The sequence below is a fragment of the Solea solea genome, chromosome 1, assembly GCF_958295425.1.
Source record: "Solea solea chromosome 1, fSolSol10.1, whole genome shotgun sequence".
NCBI lineage: Eukaryota > Metazoa > Chordata > Actinopteri > Pleuronectiformes > Soleidae > Solea > Solea solea.
Genome location: NC_081134.1, coordinates 11,130,074 through 11,149,643, shown reverse-complemented (window position 1 = coordinate 11,149,643; position 19,570 = coordinate 11,130,074). Strand labels below are relative to the sequence as shown.

General features: G+C 41.0%; 1 protein-coding gene across 3 annotated transcripts in view; it reads left to right on the top strand.

The window, feature by feature from the left end:
• kcnab1b (potassium voltage-gated channel subfamily A regulatory beta subunit 1b) overlaps positions 1-19,570 on the top strand; it is a 33,589-nt gene that overhangs the window by 7,704 nt on the left and 6,315 nt on the right. For all 3 annotated transcript variants that reach the window (XM_058644007.1, XM_058644026.1, XM_058644016.1), the window contains 7 exons: positions 9,739-9,782; positions 11,906-11,943; positions 12,448-12,527; positions 13,017-13,061; positions 14,056-14,100; positions 15,098-15,141; positions 18,859-18,945. In XM_058644007.1, the coding sequence (XP_058499990.1) occupies positions 9,739-9,782; positions 11,906-11,943; positions 12,448-12,527; positions 13,017-13,061; positions 14,056-14,100; positions 15,098-15,141; positions 18,859-18,945 (383 nt within the window). The remainder of the gene's footprint in view (positions 1-9,738; positions 9,783-11,905; positions 11,944-12,447; positions 12,528-13,016; positions 13,062-14,055; positions 14,101-15,097; positions 15,142-18,858; positions 18,946-19,570) is intronic.

Here is a 19,570-nt window from a genome sequence, read left to right as displayed (position 1 = left end):
TGTTGTTCTCATATAAATGTATATATATATGTTTATATATATGTATGAAAAGAATATTGAAAGTGACAATCTGACAGCAGAAACATAAGTAACATATTAACAACACCACCATTTGCAGCAAATGCACATTAGAAATTAAAATGATCAAAGCAAACATTGCAATACATTTTAAAACATTAAATGTTATGAGCATTATAATACATAAAAATAACATTATACGTTATCAACAACATTCTAAATTATAAATTGTACATTTTGTGGCTCTTTTTCATTATTAATATTAAACCTTTATTAATGCAGGTTAGGTTCATCAAAACCTACAGTTTTAATAATATACATATTACAGCATTACAATAGACAATAGCCATTTTAAAGTGTATTAACTCAACAACCATTCACTCTCACACTCACACCAACGGTCAATTTAGAGAGTTCAATCAACCTCTGCATGTTTTTGAGCTGTGGGAGGAAAACAGAGAAACCCCCTGTGCACTCGGGGAGAATATTCAACTTCAGCTCTCGGTTGGGCTGGGTCGCAAACCCAGGTGTTTTGTTGCAAGGCAACAGTAATGAATGCTTTTAAATGCTTTGTGTGAGATTAGGGCCCGGTGTTTAAAATGATCCTGATCGTCGCAGAAAACAAGGTGGCCTTTTTTCCCTTGCTGTCCAGCTCAGCCTGAGTTTGAAAGACATATAAATCATAATATTCTGATTGTGCCAATTAAGGAGCAGTCCACTTAAAATGGCCTTATATACAAACGACTTAGCAGATGAGTTGACTTTAGAATACAATGTACAATCTACATCTGCACACAGTGCTAACTGTTCTGCCGAGTTTTAAGGTTTTTCAGGAGTTCTTTCAATACCAACAGCATCGGTTTAAGCCGCTGACTGTTTCACAATGACTGGCCACAACCACACAGTCTGGACACTGTGACATTAAAGCCGAGCTGTGCCGTGCAGTAACTCTCCATGTGTGTCTGTGTGGGAGTTGTAACAAGGCGGAGCCAAGTAAACAATGCTCTCTTATCTCAGTGAGTGGGCTCTTAACCCAGACTGTCAGAGCAAAATAGTAACTTACATCTTCACTCATTGGAGAGGGCAACATCACTGCTCACACATGACAGGATCATAAGAGACAAGCGGGGGGGGGGGGGGGGGGGGGGGGGGGGGGTTAGAGAAGGAGGGGGTGATTAAAAAAAGAAAACAACAGCCCATAAATGATCAAAATCAGAGATTGAATGAAAGAGAAAAACGGGGCTCTTGGGCAGTTCACAAAAAGAGGCAATTAACAGATTCTCAGCAGATTACATGCAAAGCAGCTAAATGTGATAAGTGTCTGCTTGTCACAGTCTCATCTCGTTTCCATAACAACATTGAAATGGCCAGCTTCAATCTGTTCCCGGCACCAAACAAGCCTGAGGACTTCACCGTGTTAACCGGCTCAGTTTTGTTTGACTTGTTGTTTTTGTTGTAGTTTTTCAACTGAAAACATTTGTTTGTTGCTGTTTCAATTTCTTTAGTAGATTCAGTTTCATTTATCCAATGAATGGATGGAAAGTGTGTCACTTTGAAAGTGTGTGTGTTGTTTATTCTTGATCGTATCATGAGAATTTGCTTGTTATTGTAGCTCCTTCTAAAACCAGGTTGAGGGTTTTAGTAGTATAACAAAAAAAAAACTCAGCAAATCCCCTGTTTTCACAACAGCAAAGCAAATATTGAAAATCATATCTGTCACATCCCACCTCTGCTCAGTGTTTGTCTGACATTTTCCGTCTCGCGTTCTCACTCTCTGTAGACAGAGAAGCTCTTCCTCTGGAAGTGAAGTCCACAACCTCTTTGAAATCCTCAGTAAGACAGCAGACGAGAGGCACTTTCCTTCTCTCAGAGACGGGAGCGTGTGGCATTGTGGGCGTCTGCGCTGGTACATTGCATTACATACATGAGTGCATGCATGTGCACTTGTGTGTGTGTGTGTGTGTGTGTGTGTGTGTGTGTGGCATCAAGGCTCCACACTGGGCACAACTGGAGGCGTAGCAAGTTGAAGCAGAGGATGCAGAGTGAGCAAGCATAAACTAATGATCACCACCATACACGACCACAGCATTATAGTTGTCATGGCGATCCAAATATAGAGTAGTTATAGTTTCTCTTTGTTACATCCATCCAAAGGCATATGACCTCTTCTAGCTCTTAAAAGTCTGGGGGTGAGTGTGGATTTACAGTCATCTGTCAGCTGATATTGAATATTGAGTATATTGTATTAATGATCCATGATCCAACCATATCAATGTGGTATACCGACAGCGAAAGAAAGAAAGAAAGAAAGAAAGAACGTCAACAATGATACAGTATAAATTATTCAACATGTAGCCATTTTTATAATTTGTTTTTCTTGGAACTTGGAAGTCCCCTGGGATTAAAATGTATTTTCCAAAGGAAACTTGGCCAAAATATTTAATTGTAAGTTACAGAAATGATACAAGAGACCAAATTAAAAAACTACTGACAACAAATGCATAACACCAAGTTCTGTTTAGGAATAACAATTGCCCCTCTCAGCTCAACAGTTTTTTGGTCAACGTTTTGAGGTCACTCAAAGAGAAAAAGTCCACAAGCTTCAGATCCAAATACCCACTGTGTTTCATGTGTGTCAAACATGTGTTGACAGTGAATTGATCGTTCAGTTTTATGTGCAGGTCATTAGAATTGTCATGTTTTGGGATGGGGACTCTTTGTCCTAAGCTCCTCATCAGATGAGCACAAAATGACTTTTGTGACTCGTATTCAGTGCATGACAGACGTCCAGAAGCAGTCTGTCAATCTCTGAAACTCTTTTACATTTTATTGCATTTATTGTCCAACTCTCTTGTAGACTCTTTCCTTCTGTCGGTTACTGTGTTATCTGCAGTAAGTTTTTGTCAGTGATGTAGCACCAGGTGTAGTGGAACAGTCAATCAGAGCACATGCTGTCTCTCCAAGCTGCCCTGTGATTGGTCAAATGGTGCTTTTCCATTATACAGTTCTAGCACTGTTCCACACTTGGCTCTACTGTACTTGGTTTGGTATCAGGCACGTCATTTTCCATTACAAGCTGCACGAGACTGCTGTGATTTTATATTATATATATTACATTTTATATGCGACACAAACAAATTAGTAATGAGCAAAAAATGTTGGTGTACTGAATCATTAGAATCAGTTAATTAAAAAGATTAGTTCAGTACTTCCTGCATGACCGGAGCACAGACTCCGTCTGACACAGACTCTCAACTGAAATATGGCAGAACAGGTCTGATCGGTCGTCCTATTATGCTTTAGATTGAGTTGTAAGGCTGGATTTAATCGTCCTCATGTTGCATTTGTTTTCCCATTTCTCCCAACGGCCGTGATGGAATCAGACTGTAGACAAACTCACAAACGACAGACATAGTATGTGTGCATATCCAAACACGTGAGCATTGGTTGGCTTCTCAAGTTGAGCAGAATATTACTGCTTCCCTGCACCAAGACTGTGGATTATAACGGACACGAGGCAGCAGAAGGCCTTCTGACAGTCCAGTGGGTTCAAGGTTCCGCTCGGTTGGTTCAGAGTTGTGCTACAGATGGGCAGACAAAAATCCTTCCTTTTTTCGTGCAGCTTAGGCCCCTGAGCGGCACATCATGGTATATCTGTTTGGACAGTCTGAGTAATGTTAAGTAAGCTTATTTTGTGCTCGCAGAATGATGAGTACATCATGTTCATACTGGCTTTTGCGAGTTGTGTTTGTGTGAGCAACCCCACGGTGTCATTGTTGCGCTCACGGATGACTCTTGTGAGCCCCGAGCATGATCCTTTTCATTAAAATCTTTTGAGTCCCATTGTTGTCAGTGAGCATCCGACTATGTAGCGGAAATACTATAATGACTTTTGCAAGCTAAACACTGTCAATTTCTTTTTGATGAAAATGGGAATTTGCTTGTTGCGGAATGCACTGCAGATCCCTTTGTGTGACAAGCAGCGAGTCAGCACAAAGACTGCATTTTTCTTTGTGCTACAAATTATTCAGTGGGTTTAGACAAGGTATACGGATGCCTGTGGGGATTACACAGCAGCATTTACAGTGACTGGTGCAACTTTCTCCTGCACCTGCTTTATGTACAAAAAGATGAGAGAAGTATATTCTGCTGCTGTGGCATATGTTAGTGATGAATGAGCCATAAATTGCAGCTTGCCTGGTTGTTCCTTTATGTTGTTTTGTTATACGTTTGCATGACTGCATACAACATAATGCTTCTAGATTGTGTTTTTGCCCTGGCAGTGTATCCAGCTCTTTGAGGTTTTTTTTTTATTGTATATCAAACACCTTAATCACCCTGTGGGGAAATAGCTGGATTTTATGTTCCTATGGTATTTACTTCAATTTGTGTCTGAACCATTTAGGTGTGATTTGTTGGTCCAATAATATGAGCTGGGGTGTTGAACAACAGGGGGGCCTGTATCATGGAGCTCCACTCCTGCCTAAAGACCAAACAAGCCCCCAAGGATAAGAATTGCCCAATCTCTCAGTTGAACAACGAGGGAGTTTGCGTATAGACTCTGAAAAGTAATTAAAGGTCACAACTAAAATGGCTTTCTGTAAGCATGAGGCTTTTGTAAAAGCGTTGCCTTGAAATGCAATTTTTGGCTTCAACTCCAATTAGAGCAGAAAATACTCTGCTGTATGTATGTATATGTGTAACACGACCAGAATAAATTTTTTTAATAATCAGCCTTGTTTTTGTGGCTACATAAGGCAAGAAAACATCAAAACATCAGACAAACTTAGCCCTAGAATCAATTCCTGCTAGTGGCTTTCTCTGTCCTATTTCCAGAAGGCTATGACCATTTCTTATGTATGGTCCGTCTGTGAGTGCAGCATTTTATTTTATCATTAGCTTTGGCATGCTATGTTGAAACAATTTAAGGAACTACATGAAATACTATCATTGATTTCTTGGGTTTTCTCATATGATTTAGTTTGGAAAAAAGATATGACCAAGAGTTTTTAATGAGCTACCAGAGCACAGTGAAATAACTGTGCGTGTGTGTGCGTGCGTGTCTACGTGTCTTAAATAGGCTGTGTGGACCAGTTGTCAAACAAATCTAGCTTTGTGAGGACATTTTGACCTTCTGAGGACATTTTAGCTGGTCCACACAGCTTAAACTGGCTTTTTGAGGATACAAATCTGGTTTTAGGGTTAGGGTTGGAATTAGGTTTAGGTTAGGGTTACGGTTAGGCATTTAGGTGTGATGGTTAAGGTTAGGGGAAGCAATGTGTCTATGAGTGTCCACACTAAGATTGCAAAGCACGTGTGTGTTTGATTTGTTTTTCTTACCGTCAACATTGTTTGAATATTTTTTCATATATACACAAACACAAACACAAACCCATGTACGGACCTTGCTGTCATTTCCCGTTACATATTCTGTGTCACATAGAATGCTTCATCTGTGGAGGGCGAGGGTGTTTGATCTGCTCAGACCTGGGGCTTGGACTTGTAACACTCCAAGACTCAGTCTGTTGAGCATCCTGTGTCTTGGTTTATATCTCCCGTTTTTTTCTCCTCTCTCTCTCTCTCTCTCTCTCTCTCTCTCTTCTTTGCTGTTTTTTTACCCTAGCAACACAACTGCAGCTTTTCTTTCACATTTAATCTATCCAAATTCCTTGATTTCACTTCCATACTTTCTTCCCCCCTTCACAGGCCCAGGCTTTCATATATATATATATGTAGTATATATAACCCGTCTTTCTCCCTGGCACTGAATTATTTTGATAATAACATTATGGTTTGCCATCAGGAGAGCAGAGGAAGCAGAGGAGGTGGGTGTTATTTAATCCCATCGCCCATCAAGGTGGCCTTGTGTGGGTTTGCTTAGTCTACATTAATCCCTTGTGATTGAAAAGTGTTTTTGTTTTGTTTTTTCAGTTTACTCACAACCCAGATGAAAGTACTAGCTGACAAATATTGATTTAAACAGCGGAACCCCAGGAAATCTATCATAAAAATTGGGTCTCAAGAACCATATGATTGCTTTTTCCAGGAATCCTCCCACAATGCGAGGTCATAAATCACATAATAAATCAAACAGATGTTCATTAGATATTTTCTGAGAACAGAACAGAGCCACATGTAGTAGCAGCTTGTAGGATGTTCATACATGGTGACAGGTTTGTGTGAGGGGGCGTTTTGAAATGACTCATTTGTCATTTTTCTTCAAGGCTTCTTTTGGGCAGCATTCAAGCATGAGGGACCAAGCCACATCCACTGCCTTACAAAGTTGTTTATGCGCACATTTGTGCAGACAAGTCGTCATCTCCTCCGTGTGGTCACTTACTAGTTACAAGGTATTGAATAAAGGACTTGCACTTCTATATCCTGGCAGCCATAATTTTCTCCCACAAGCAGCTATTTCCCCTTAAACACAAAGTGTTTCATTTTCTTTCCTTTGTTTCAAATGACATGCTGTAATCCCCCGTATCATTAGCTCCTTTTGCAGTGTGCCTCTGCTGGCAGCCCACAGCCAACCTCTGGACAGGTCTATAAATGCACCATTGCATGCTGTGTGTGGTTAATGATCAGGTATGGCCGATGCTGCTGCTGCTGCTGCTCCGTGTCTGAAGAAAAACGTGGGACAGGAATACAAACGCGAGGCAGCTTGTCTGCTGAGCGTCAGTTTTGTTTGTGTCCTATTATTAAGAGGGCATTTAAGAAGTACACAAAACGACTAGCAGGTGTTATGGAAGATAACGTAGTATTCTCCATAAGAGGATACTAAAGTTTTTTAAAGTTAGCTTTGTTTAGAAAAGGAGCAGAACTGCAGGATTTATGTTTCATAACGTTTTTCCTGCAGACACTGCAGAGTGACTTTTAATAAATGCTTTAGTGCCCAATCTTCAATCTTCAATCTTCAGCGTGGCTTTGCCCTCAACCTCCCCCTGACCAATACACTCACAGATCCAGTGAGTATAACATTTGACCTACAGCGTAGCCTTCCCTCCAACACTTTCATGGATCAGAGCACCCTCTCTATAACATCACTGAAACAGAGAATAAAACACTCAAACTCCTCCACCATATAAGAGGCTAAAAAGCACGTCTTGCTTTGTAACTGCAGTGAGATCTACCTCCCAGTCTGCTTCTGTCATGGCCTTACCAGTACCTTGATTACACAATTCATCAAAGAGTCTGTGCCTTCACTGAATCACTCGATGTTTATATGTAAACACGTTGATTTATATGTTTTCTCCCTTCGTCCTGGTAGCTCGGTGGAACCACCGACTAATTGATTGATGTTTCTCTGTGTCGGACCTCTAAGTGAATCAGTCGAGGGCCTGGTTAGATAGCACAGGCTTAGATTAGTCGACCCTCATATTGACGGGCACAGGCCATTAGTTGTCACCAGAAAACAACTTCAGGCATTTTTTTTTACAGCCTTATTTGTTGTAATGAGTAAACGCCCGCACAACCAGGCAGCAAGCAAAGTCCACCACGCCACAGTTTGAGATTGTGTCAAAAAGACAAAAAGATTTGGACAATTCTCTCAAGATGAAGGATGTTGTTTATGATAGTGTCGAACTCTCTCTCTCTCTGGCTCTCTGCATGTGTGTGTTTATGTGTGTGTGTTTGCATATAGTTGTTACCGCTTTAGGACCAGTAGTCCCCATGGAGACCAAAATGTGGTTGTAATGAGGCTGAACCTTTTTCCTAAGGAGCTGGAGTTAAGGGCTAAGATTTGGTTAGGTTAAGATTGCGGTTAGGCATTGATTAGTTATGGTTAAGGTTGGGGGATAACACTTTGTTTTTAACCCTCCCCGCCCCCCCCAATCTATGCAATATTTCTCTACTCTTAGTAGTGGTCGACAGTGAATGTATGGATAGTGTTCTGCAATTTCACTGTACGATGCTTGCGTATAGCGACAATAAAGGAATCTTAAATCTTAAATTAGTTATGTCAAGGTTGGGTATAACACTTTGTTTTGGCCGTCCAAACGAATGTCCTAAGAAATATAGCTGCGCTAACCTGTGTGCGTGCATGTGTGTGTGTGTGTGTGTGTGTGTATACATGGCCTTGAAGATCCTGTGAAAGAGATATGTCTCAATTTCACAGTGTCTTCTTCAGATCTTGTCTTTGGACAGAAGATTGTCGCTGCTCTTAGCAGCGTTGTCAACGGCGCACATTACATTGAGGAAAGACACCTGTGGTGAATGGAGGCAGAGCAATCTGTTGTTGTCGTCGTCATCGATATAAAGGCATAATTGCTTGCTCCATGTGAGTTCCCCACTCAGTTGGACTTTATGCGGCACAGACTGTAAAACTAGTTATGAAATCAACTCTGTTGCCTGTGTTTTTTTTTTCTTGTGATGTGTTAATGTATTTGGAGAGTGCCGCTTTTATGTTGCAGCAGATCAGCTGGAGGTAATAGGGAGTCGTTTAACGTGAGGTGTACAGAGTTAATATGTCGATTAAGGACAGAGAGAAAGACATACGGTATGTGCGAGGTGCTACACTGCTGTGATATAGCCTCAGTGCTTAAGTGAACGTATGGCCGCCTGGGGTTTGTGGGGAAAAATAACAGGAACAGAAAAACAATAGTCTGAGGATTGTCAAAGCTGAAGCTGTTTTTTTTAGGAGTAAAAATGAATAGTGTGCTGCACGGTGGGATATGTGGCTAGCAAATTCTCCTAAAAGATTGCTGGTTTGCATCCTGGTTCCGGCCTTTCTGTGTGGTGTCTGCCTATTCTCCCCATGTATGAGTGGGTTTTCAGAGTTCTCCAATTTCCTCCCCCAGTCTAAAAACATGCTGAGGTTAATTGAACACTCTAAATAGAGCGTAGGTGTGAATGTGAGTGTGAATGATTGTTAGGCCTGTGATGGACTGGTGACCTGTCCAGGGTGCACCCCTATATGTCAGCTGGGATTTCGGCATGTGGAGGCGGATGATGAATGGATGAATGGAAAAAAAAAAGTGTGTTGATGTAAATGTGACGCTAAGCTGTGAGTTTACATTATTTACAGTCCACCTTGTACAGTAAGTTGTCCAAATTTGTTTATCTGCCAAATGCACATTCATTTATGTTTAGTGTTTTTTCATAGTTTGTGAAATCACCTTTGATATAATCCTTCCATCAGTAGTGCAAACTCTTGAATGGATGCAGGCAGATCTGTTGAAATAAAATGTTTGCATCATGTCTTTAACAAACAAAACAAAACAGGTTCAGAACACTGGAGGTCAAGCTGAGTTATACAGCGACTTCAGGCACTTCTCAGAGGTCAAAAACCTGAAAACTTACAAGAAAAACACAAGAAATTGCTGGAATGCTTACACTGGAGTAAAGACTGCGTGGCACAGAAGGGAGTGAAAACACATCTGTATATGCACAGTGAAACACAGGTGCAAGGACTCAGTGCGGAGAAGAAAACAATTACCCAGCCAGGAAATTTGAAAGGACACGAGTACAACAGGAAATAACAAAAAAATGCAAATTAGTATCTGGCTTGACACAGACCCTGACAGTTAGTTGACTCAGAACATTAAAGGGGAGGAATGTTTTAATGGCTCACTGTGAATAAAATGCTTTTGGCTGTTTGTGATAAGGGCAATGTATCAAGGTTTCAAATACAGAGTGGAGTTAAAGTTTAAATAGTGTTGTAATATTTGACTGAATGCAACTTCAGCCTATGCAGCTCTGATTTATACTGTGTTTTCTCCTCAGGAACCTGGGTAAATCTGGATTACGTGTCTCTTGTCTGGGGCTTGGTGAGTACATTTAATCTGCTTCAGCGGTGAATGTGTAATGATTTAATGAGCATCCATCTCATCTGTGCAGAATGTAGACCCAGCTAAAGCACATTGTCTTTTGAATCACATTTTATCATGTCACTTGATTTTAAACCTTAAGCATCTTTCATACATATACAAAGAGTTTATACACGTTTTCCGGAGAGGAAGATGTCGACCTGGCTGAACACTGAAACAAATTCAATGATAGAAAATCAGTGAATGGATTAGTTCCTCATCTCTTTAGTGATTTTAGCCACATCACAGTGAGCAGCAGTGACAAACTGTTAAGGGGCAGATCATTTAAATATAAAACTTTTCAGCCTCAATATTGGCAAGTCTCAGCCATGCTTTAGCGCCCTTGAGCATGACATTAGTTCCGTTCCAGGGGGAAAAAACACTGTGCTGAAAACAAGTCACCTTAACATTTGATTCTATGTTTTATTGTGTTTCCCCGTTTGAACTGCATGTCAGAGTGATGTTTTTTGAAAGGCTTATTTGACCAAAAGCAATCCTGGCTGTCGGTAGCCACTTCCACCCTACTCTCTAAAGCTTTTTATCGTATTTGTTTAGTCTGTACAGACACTGAGGTGTATTTTTTAGCTCAGCTGATAGCAGCTGCAAATATCACCGGTAATTTACAGACAATAAACAGCTATACATTTTTTCCTTTATGTTTTTGTATTTCCATGTATCCACAAAGTGCACCAGATATTATTTCAGATTACTAAAGCAGAATACTTCATGGATTTGCATTTAGCTTTGTATGACTAAAAGTGAACCAAGTTTCACTAGTGGGCACGTAACAAAAAAAAGAATGAAGATATTTCTCGAGGTTGGGAAGCACAATTTTTCAAAAATACTATATTCTAGTAATACAAAGCTAAATGCAAATCAGTGAAGTGTTTTGGCCTCAGCTCTCACCAGTGTCCTCACACCTCTTGTACAGTTTGTTAGAGATTCAACACTGGCTTCCATAATCATTTCTCACTGTACTGTATATTACTGCAATCTGTGTGAGGGCCATGCATCATGCAGAATTTAGTGGCACAAAGAAGAAATATGACATTGGTTTTCTATTACTCTGTGTGCTGCACGTAAAAGAGACACAGAAACAAGGTCAACGAACACTGTTAAAGAGAAGCTGTTACTGAGTGTAGAAGTTAAACATGCTGTAGCTTGTGGCAGCAGACAAAATGACAGGTCAATCCTCATTTCCACACACCCGTTCATACAGTGCATCTATGTGGAGTGGAAAACTGGCTGAAACAGAAAAACAAATGAACATGACCCACAGGCCATGCAGAAGATGATTTATTTATGCTATAAATGCATTGATCACAACCAGTGCCTTGTTCAATGCCGCAGCCAAACAGGGAATTCCACTGAAAACTTATTACACTGCCTCACTAGTTATTGTTTTTTTTTTTAATTGGGCTGTACGTAATCATTTACTACGTTGTTTTTCTTTTATTTCACAACAGCCATCCTAGAAAAAGTGAGCCTACGCTGATACTTCTGCATTATTTCTTATTAGGGGGATATGATACACAGCATGTGTCAGGATCAGCCAATAGAAGATTTTGGGGAAAAGAATAAAACATTCTAGCAACTCTGTGCTCCACTTTAACATATGCCGTTTGAAGTAAGAACACTGGGCTTCCTTTCTCTTGATAATATGCAAGAATATTGCACATCATTGCAGTCAGTCGTGCTCGTTTGTCAACATGCGCTGCAAATTGGACTGAAATGCAAATGCTCATCCTTTGACAGCTTACAGATGTTACAATGGCAACAGGAATATGATAAAACAACGTGTTAGAAAAGTGACATGTGCAACACAATGATTAAAGGATCTGTGTGTGATTACTCTGATGTCACAAATACAAACATGCAACAATGTCCTGACAGGAACCAACACCAAAGCCATACAAATCTTCAAATTCAACACTTTGCTTTTGTTTTTCTGCCAAAAATGTCCAAATGATAATTAATGCATGACTAACATGGGTGTGGGTGTGTCTCTAGATTTGTTCTGTGTGTAAACCAATTTGTTTCAGAGCGCTTTGACAAGTTGACAACTTTGGCATTTCCTTCCACAGGCACGTGGGTAACATTCGGAGGTCAGATCTCTGATGAGGTAAGATGTTATGTCAGATCCATCATTCAGGCATGAATGATTCAGGCTCATGAGCAGATGTGGGCTCTCTTCATCTCAAGCGCCACACACGTCATGTGAGCAGTAGTGACAGTTTGCTGCACCCAATATGCACATATCACAGCAGACTGTATAGACCCTATAGATGCCGTCAAGGCCAAGTGATCGAGTCCATGCCACAAATTATTAAGCACAGCAACTACTCCAGGAAACGAGGAACAGCTGGTCACCACATGATGACCACTGGGACTAACTGATACTCAGAGGGGAAAAAAAACAATAATGACCAAAGCAAAACAAGAGCCAAATGCTGCCATGAGAACTATGTCAAAAAACATTAAGCAGTAAACAACTTCAATCAACAAGCAGCCTGTGCAGTTTCCCTGTTGATGTGCAGCAGATCCATTCTTTCTTAAAATATTTACAGACTTCATGTACCATTTTTACACAACACTGAGGTCAATAAACATTTCTTGTTTTTATCAGGTGGCAGAGCAGCTGATGACTATCGCCTATGAGAGTGGGGTCAACCTGTTCGACACAGCTGAGGTTTACTCCGGAGGCAAGTAAGTGATGCCTGTGTTCGTGTCTCCCAACCACAGACTACCTCTCCAATCTTTGCAGCTTATTTCTACATAGGACACAAGATGTTTAGCAGGTTTAGCCTCAGAATAGAAAGTACTCAGTGGAGGAGGCCAAATATTAAAGATAGCCACGACTCCGAAGTGATTTGCATAATGTGATTCATCACTGGAGGCTCCACATTATGTCCACAGTTCAATCTAACTTCATAGGCCTGGACATTGTTGTAGTGAATAATGCAGGACACGCTCCATTTTGCACGAGAATGAATATTAATTTCAAGGTTGATGGTGAAGTTCAAACGCACAGCATAAGAGGCGTGTAGTCTTTATCGCCGGCTCCCTCCGATTTTTAATCAGGCATTCATGTTGTAGATGTGTGGCAGATAGCTTCACGCTCACATGATCTAAGAAATGGCAGTCTGCCATTGTGTGTAATCCCATCATCTCCTTTGTGTATTTGTTGCTTCATAGAGCAGAGATAATCCTGGGGAACATCATCAAGAAAAAGTGCTGGAGGTAAAGTACAGTCTCTTTCACACAGCAAGAGATTCCAAATGTGCTCTAAGAATAGGTTAAAAGTGTGCATGTGCATGTCGACTACAGCAATATATAGACAGACAAACATCACGGTCATGTGTCATTGCTGAAGATCCCATTTATAACACATCAGTATTAAGATGAGGGTGTGCAGCCTCCACACCTCGGGGAAGGTTTTACAGAAGATTGTTTGTGGAGCTTGGTTTCAGGGATTTGTTGCCAGTCAGCTAAAGGAGCTTTAGTGTGTGTTAATGTTGAGCTATAAAGTATGGCTCACAGTTGGTGTACTAATTTATCCCCAAGGTTTTGGTTTGGGGCCAGAAACCTACCTTGTCTTATGCTTGGGTCCATTTTCACGTTGGAACAGTCGAAGGCCTTGTTATTGTCTAACACCATTCTCAGCTCATTACAAAACTACTTGTGTTTCCCTCATTAATATGTACACATTCTTTTCAACAAACTATGAAACATGTAAACATGCTATTAGCACTAAAGTAGCAGGTTAGTGCTCATAATATGTCAGTCCTCCCTTAGTCATTGCATGTACCTCATTTTATGTGTAATGCTATAACGGATCTGCTTCATAGTTCAAATATAACGTCTGTTCAACAATGGCTCTTCTGCTTACCTTTGTTGTAATAATTTCTCATTTTTGGGCCAATTTCTGTAATGTGCCTAAATTCATTGAGTTGCTGCCATGTGATTGGTTGATTCAATATTAGCATTAAAAAGCAGCTGTACCTAATAAAGTGGATGTTGAACTGACTGAATGCCATAGAGAGTGCATTGCTTTTTTTCCTGCAACACCCCAGTTGCCTCCCTGAGTCAGAGACTCATTGATGTGAACGTGAGTGTGAATGGTTGTTTGTGTCTTTGTATGCCGGCCTCGTGATAAAACGGTGTAACCTGTCTCTCACCCAATCTCAGCTGGGATTTTTCCAGATTTGTGATGCATCTGTCTGTCTTTCCTTAGGAGATCCAGCCTGGTGATCACCACTAAGCTCTACTGGGGGGGAAAGTGAGTGATTTTTTTCCTTCTTGGGCTTTCTCGCCCAAAAAAAGGCCACACTCTTATTATACCTCTGCTTAGCTGTCTTGTCATATCTGGATTACTGTCAGGCTGAAGAATCCTGCTATCAATTTGCATTAATCACATTCTCTCTTTTCAAGTCTTCAGCGTTATACTGTGCCTCCATCAGGACATCTACATATGTGTTCTGGTTCTTTTTAAATATCCCAAGTAGCTCAGTAGAGTAGGGCCCTGGTGTAATTAATTGTATAAATTTAATCTCATTTTATCCTCTCTGACAATAACAAGGTATCCGATCGGTCTCTCTCATGGATTTAGAGAACAGCTTCTTCACCTTCAACTGAGTGAGCTGTGAGAGTGTCGAAGAAGGCTGTCAAGCATTTAAATTTTAAGAAAACTTGAAAATACGTGGAGTGGGAGGTGGGGGGGTTGAGTATTGCATGTTTTTGTGTGTATATAAATACATTCTTATAATTGACCATAGCAGGCTGCAAATCCACAGGACGTAGAGAGGCAGAAAGAAAAAGTGTGAAATGAAGCAAGGAAAACAAACAAACAAAAAAGGCAACTGAGCAAACAGAAGAACACTGAAGCAGAAAGTGGAAAAAAGAAATGAAGTGGAAAAGAAAAATCAGCAACACGGAAAATCTAGATGTTAAGAGTAAATGTGGGTGACGCTATTGGCTGTCGAAGAATAAGCAAGCAAATAAACACAACTCGTCTCAGGTGCTTTGGTATTACAGCCGAAAATTGAACATTTTGGTTCTATGATACAAACACTGTTCACTCAGCATTAGATCTAGCAGGTAAAAATAAACTGTTTAGAAGATACTTTCTTCAGTTGATGGTGGAGACCAAATACAATTAAAAGGAGAGGGAATATTATATTTTGCCAGGTGAATGCCCTTTTTAATATTGATGCTAATCTAATGACAGGAATGTGTATTAATCCCAGCGACACACGTTTCTTTCCCTCCCGTTGCAGAGCAGAGACAGAAAGAGGCCTTAACAGAAAGCACATTATTGAAGGTAAGAAGACGAATTCCACTCCTCTGCTTTGACCTTCACATCACCCCATCGTTTAGATCCCCCCTGCACTCCCGTAATCTCGTCTTTCATCTCTCTCCCACCCCGTATGATTTTATCAGCATGTGCGTGGAACTGAGTTTGAACGTTTCAGAGTCAAACCTCAACAGTTGCTCGGTTGGTTTGTATTTATAATTCGTCCTAGACGGCGGTTATTGGAGGTTACGAGAGCAGCGTCTGTCAAGAGGTGTTCATTTTGCTGAAGTGATGTTGATGTGATGTTCACCGTGTGCACTATTGTTGGGCGCGCTTAATCTGACAAAAAAAAAACATCAGTAATGGGGAAAACGACCTTGTTGCAGGGTTCCATTTGGACTGAGTATGAGTGTCTCATTTAGTGCAGTGGTTGCAGAACATGATTTGTTTGACCAACGATCAAGTCTGTAGTTTAAGGAGGACTCTGACTCATGCAAATGCCTCATGTATTGAAACACAGCGTGTGCAGCTCCGCTTTACTACCTGTCTTTTAGATGAAATATGGCCTCGCTTTCTTATAACCTTGACGCAGTCCACCTTTCTTAGTGATCAACTTTCCATCCAATCCACAACGCAGTGCACCTTCTGCAGTGACTCAGCTCTATCTCACCTTATTAACATGCACTGCAGCTTCTGCCACATTCCTCCTAAAAAAGGAGAGGAGAATACACCCAGCGATTGCTGGAGCAGAATGATATGAGGAAGAGGAGGGAGCCGGGGACAGCCAGGGAAAGGAAAGGTGTGAAAAATGATAATTAGATAATCGGCACAGATGATAGCATCTGTGGGGGAAAGGTGTCCCTGTCACCAATGGTGTGGCACATGTCACATCGGGCTGAGTGAAATATATGGTCACACTGTCTTGCCTATTACTTTGTTGTATGGGCAACCCCATGCCAGCCAATAAATCATTTGTTTGGTTAAGTGACAGTTTGATGGGCTCTCCAAAACCTGATGCCCAGTCGCAGAGGTCAGTGTTGACAAGCTCTGAGGTCAAACAAAAAAAACACAAATTAAAAATGTTTGTCCTTTTAAAATATATGTTTGATGCATGTTTCAATTTCTCAAAAATGGACGAACAGGGAATGTTCTGGGTTCAATTCCCTACTCCGCTAGTCTACGTGCTGATGTGCCCTTGGGCAAGACACTTAACATGTGAAGTAATAGGTCAACAAGCTGAAAGGGAGCATACAGTATATCTATCTATACAGTAGTCCAATTAAATGATATAATCCAATAACAATGTTAGAGCTACATAGCTACAATGTTGCTCATTAAAAAGCTTTAACCGAAGTTTGGAAAACCTGTGCATGGAAATGCACTTAGAGTAAGAAGGTGTCAAACTCACAAGAGCAACCAAAGACAATTTCCCCCCATGGGAAAAAGTTGTTCCTTGACAATTTAAAAAATAAAATTGAGCCCTCATTAAATGCATTGTTCATCCCAGACACCAGTGGGATAGCTTTGTTGTGCATCGTCTTTTCTCAATTTACAAAAACAGACTAACAGTGAATTCCGACTAATCCATGAGACAGCGGAAACTGCTCGTGATGATGGTGGAGGCTCAGAATAATATCCTTGAAAAGGGTGTTTCTGGGACTGTGGGCGTGCAGTTAAAAAAAAAAAAAACAAGTGAGAAGTGATTTAAACTGTAGCAGAGAGAGCAAAACTCTCAGCTGGGATTAGCTTGTGATGAAGAGGCCTCTGGCACTTCTCTGCCACACACACTCACACATACTCATGAGTGCCGGAGCGCCTTGTCTCTCTCTGCTGTCCTCCTTTGTGGCGGTCTCTCGTGTTTGATTTTCATTTTTCAGAGGACCGATCAGCTGATCGGTCCTCCGAACAGCTTGTTGCCCTCTTATTCTCTCCTCACTATTCAGTGTTACTCCTCAGACAAATACTAAAAGCTGAGTGATCGAGAAACTAATGAGTGTGATCATTTTTCTGACCTCCATCTTTCTTATTATCCTCCTGGCTTTGAGTTGTTTGGTGCCTCATCAACTGAGAAAACTGTATTTATATTTATAACAAAGCATTGCACATGCAGGTGGGGCGCTTTTTTTCCCCCGATTCTCTTTAGGAGGTTGTGGTGTGAACTTAGGTTGATGCTGATTTGTCTTGAAACTTGTCCCAAGTCTTCTCTTTGACCTTTTTAAGATCTCAGTGTGAATGAAACACGATGACTATCCGAACGGAAAGAAAACGACCACATAACACGAGCAAGTAACTAACTACGACACTATGTAGTTATTTATGTTTAACAAAATGTATAAATGTAATATTTTATGAGATGGCTTCTTTGAGATAGTATAATATTCAGGAGGGTATAAAATAGGTGTGTTTATTTTGCTTTTAATTGCTTTTAGTAGTCTAGAATAAGGCTTTTATATGTACTATAGGCAAGAGCAGAACATGGTGGAGCAGTTTTCTCTGCAAAAAAAACCCTCCACCTTAGCCTACATAATGCTTAAACAAATGAAGAAGAAGGATGATAAAAAAAAAAAAACGGGCAGAAAGTGTGAGAGAAGAGAATTTTCTTTCTGGTCACCAAAGTTCACTGACTTGGGGAAAAAGGTGAAATGGAGGGATGAGCAGAGGAGTCCTCTTTGCATTTTACACATTTTTACACACTCCCAGCCAGCATGTTAAGGTCGGCCCCATAAGGTTTATATTCGGGCTGACAATATTGGTCCCAAGTGGGTTTGTCCGTGGTTTCGGTACCCCTTTGCCCTCATGGGCTTCCTATGTGGGGCCCATGTTACTGAAACCATAAAGGACCCACTTCAAGCTCATGAACACTTAGTGCCCACTTAGTAACCAAGTAGCCTGGAAAGGGTGCTGAGTGGATATGGGGCTTGAAGTGGGCAAACACGAGTGGGGGCCATGCTGGCCTTGTCTCTGGGCAGCTTTACCTCTACAACACCAAATCCTGCTTCACCTATTGAACCATACCTTCCATTCTGACAATGGCATGAACATAATCGTGACACAGTGATTTTAAATAGTCTCAAACAACTGCTCAGTCAACTATTTCCTATTTAATACAATTGTCAGAATCAGTACATTATCATCATTTTGGGATATTACCAGTATTTGAGTCACTAAAGACAATTCTATTTTGTACAAGCCATGGCAAACCAGACTGGATATGAAAACTCCAATTTAATTTTGTGATCATATGACAGGCCAGCTGCAGCTGGCAGGCCTTAAGTCACATGTGGTCACTAAACTAAATATGGGAATAAATGCCGTTGTAATATGAGTTGGGTCTTATCCACTTGGAAGCATTGGCTAACAGGTTTAAAGAAATTGATTGATTTATAAGCACATGGTGATGCTCAGTCTTCTCTGCAGATCAAGACAAATGTGTCTAAGTCTGAAAGCGTTGAGGGAGAAGATTTCTCACTTGCTAGCATGATTGATATTGCAATAAGTCTCTTGAGACTATTTGTATCAGCAGGATTTATGAGTGGAGGATAATGCTCTTGGCGTATGTGAATTACACTGAAAATCATCTTTTTGAAAATCAGAAATAAAACAATTGGCGTGTTTACGTAAATAATAATGGCAGATAAGTAAGGGGCTATGTCAAATGTGTTATATATGGTCATGGTTTCTACTGAAGGTTTCTTTCAGTGTCTTGATCTACGTCTCACAGCTTTTTTTCTCCTTGCTCTCCAGGTTTAAAGGGCTCCCTCCAGAGAATGCAACTCGAGTATGTTGATGTGGTTTTTGCGAACAGGCCAGACAGCAACACTCCGATGGAAGGTGAGTGAGTCCTGAACAGACCCCGGCGGGCCCGTGGAGGGGCCGGTGGCAAAAATGATTGTTGTTCTGTAATATGAGAAGGTGAGAAATACCGTCAAGACCAATGCCCTCATTGGACCGGCGACCTTTCACTTTGACCAAAGGAGTTTGCCTTTTGTGTGCACATCTCATCTGACTCGCGCTCACATTTCAAGTTCAATTTTGCCACATCTCCTCCTCTACTTTAGTCTCCTTGTCTCCCTGTCTTTCTGTCTCTGTGGGATCACAAGTTTCCGCAGGGTGTCTGAGCTGCACCCGCTCTCAGCCCTCCCTGTACTTCAGAAGCAAGATTATCTGCCCGCCCCAGGGGAAGCTGGTGTATTTTTGTGCTGGTCTCACTAGAAACAAGCCCTACTGTGCTGTGCGCTCTGTTCCTTCAACACTCCAGTGCTGCTTTTCTCACACATCTACCTTATGTCACCATTAATTTCTTTTGCATACTTTCAGATTCTTCCTCAATTACCCACAGTGTGATATGGACACCACTGGTGCTTGGAAGCCTCTTCTGTTCTTCCACACAGATATTCAAAAGAGCTGGACAACTGAAAAGATGAAGTACCACCTGTCCCACTAAAAATGTTTCCCA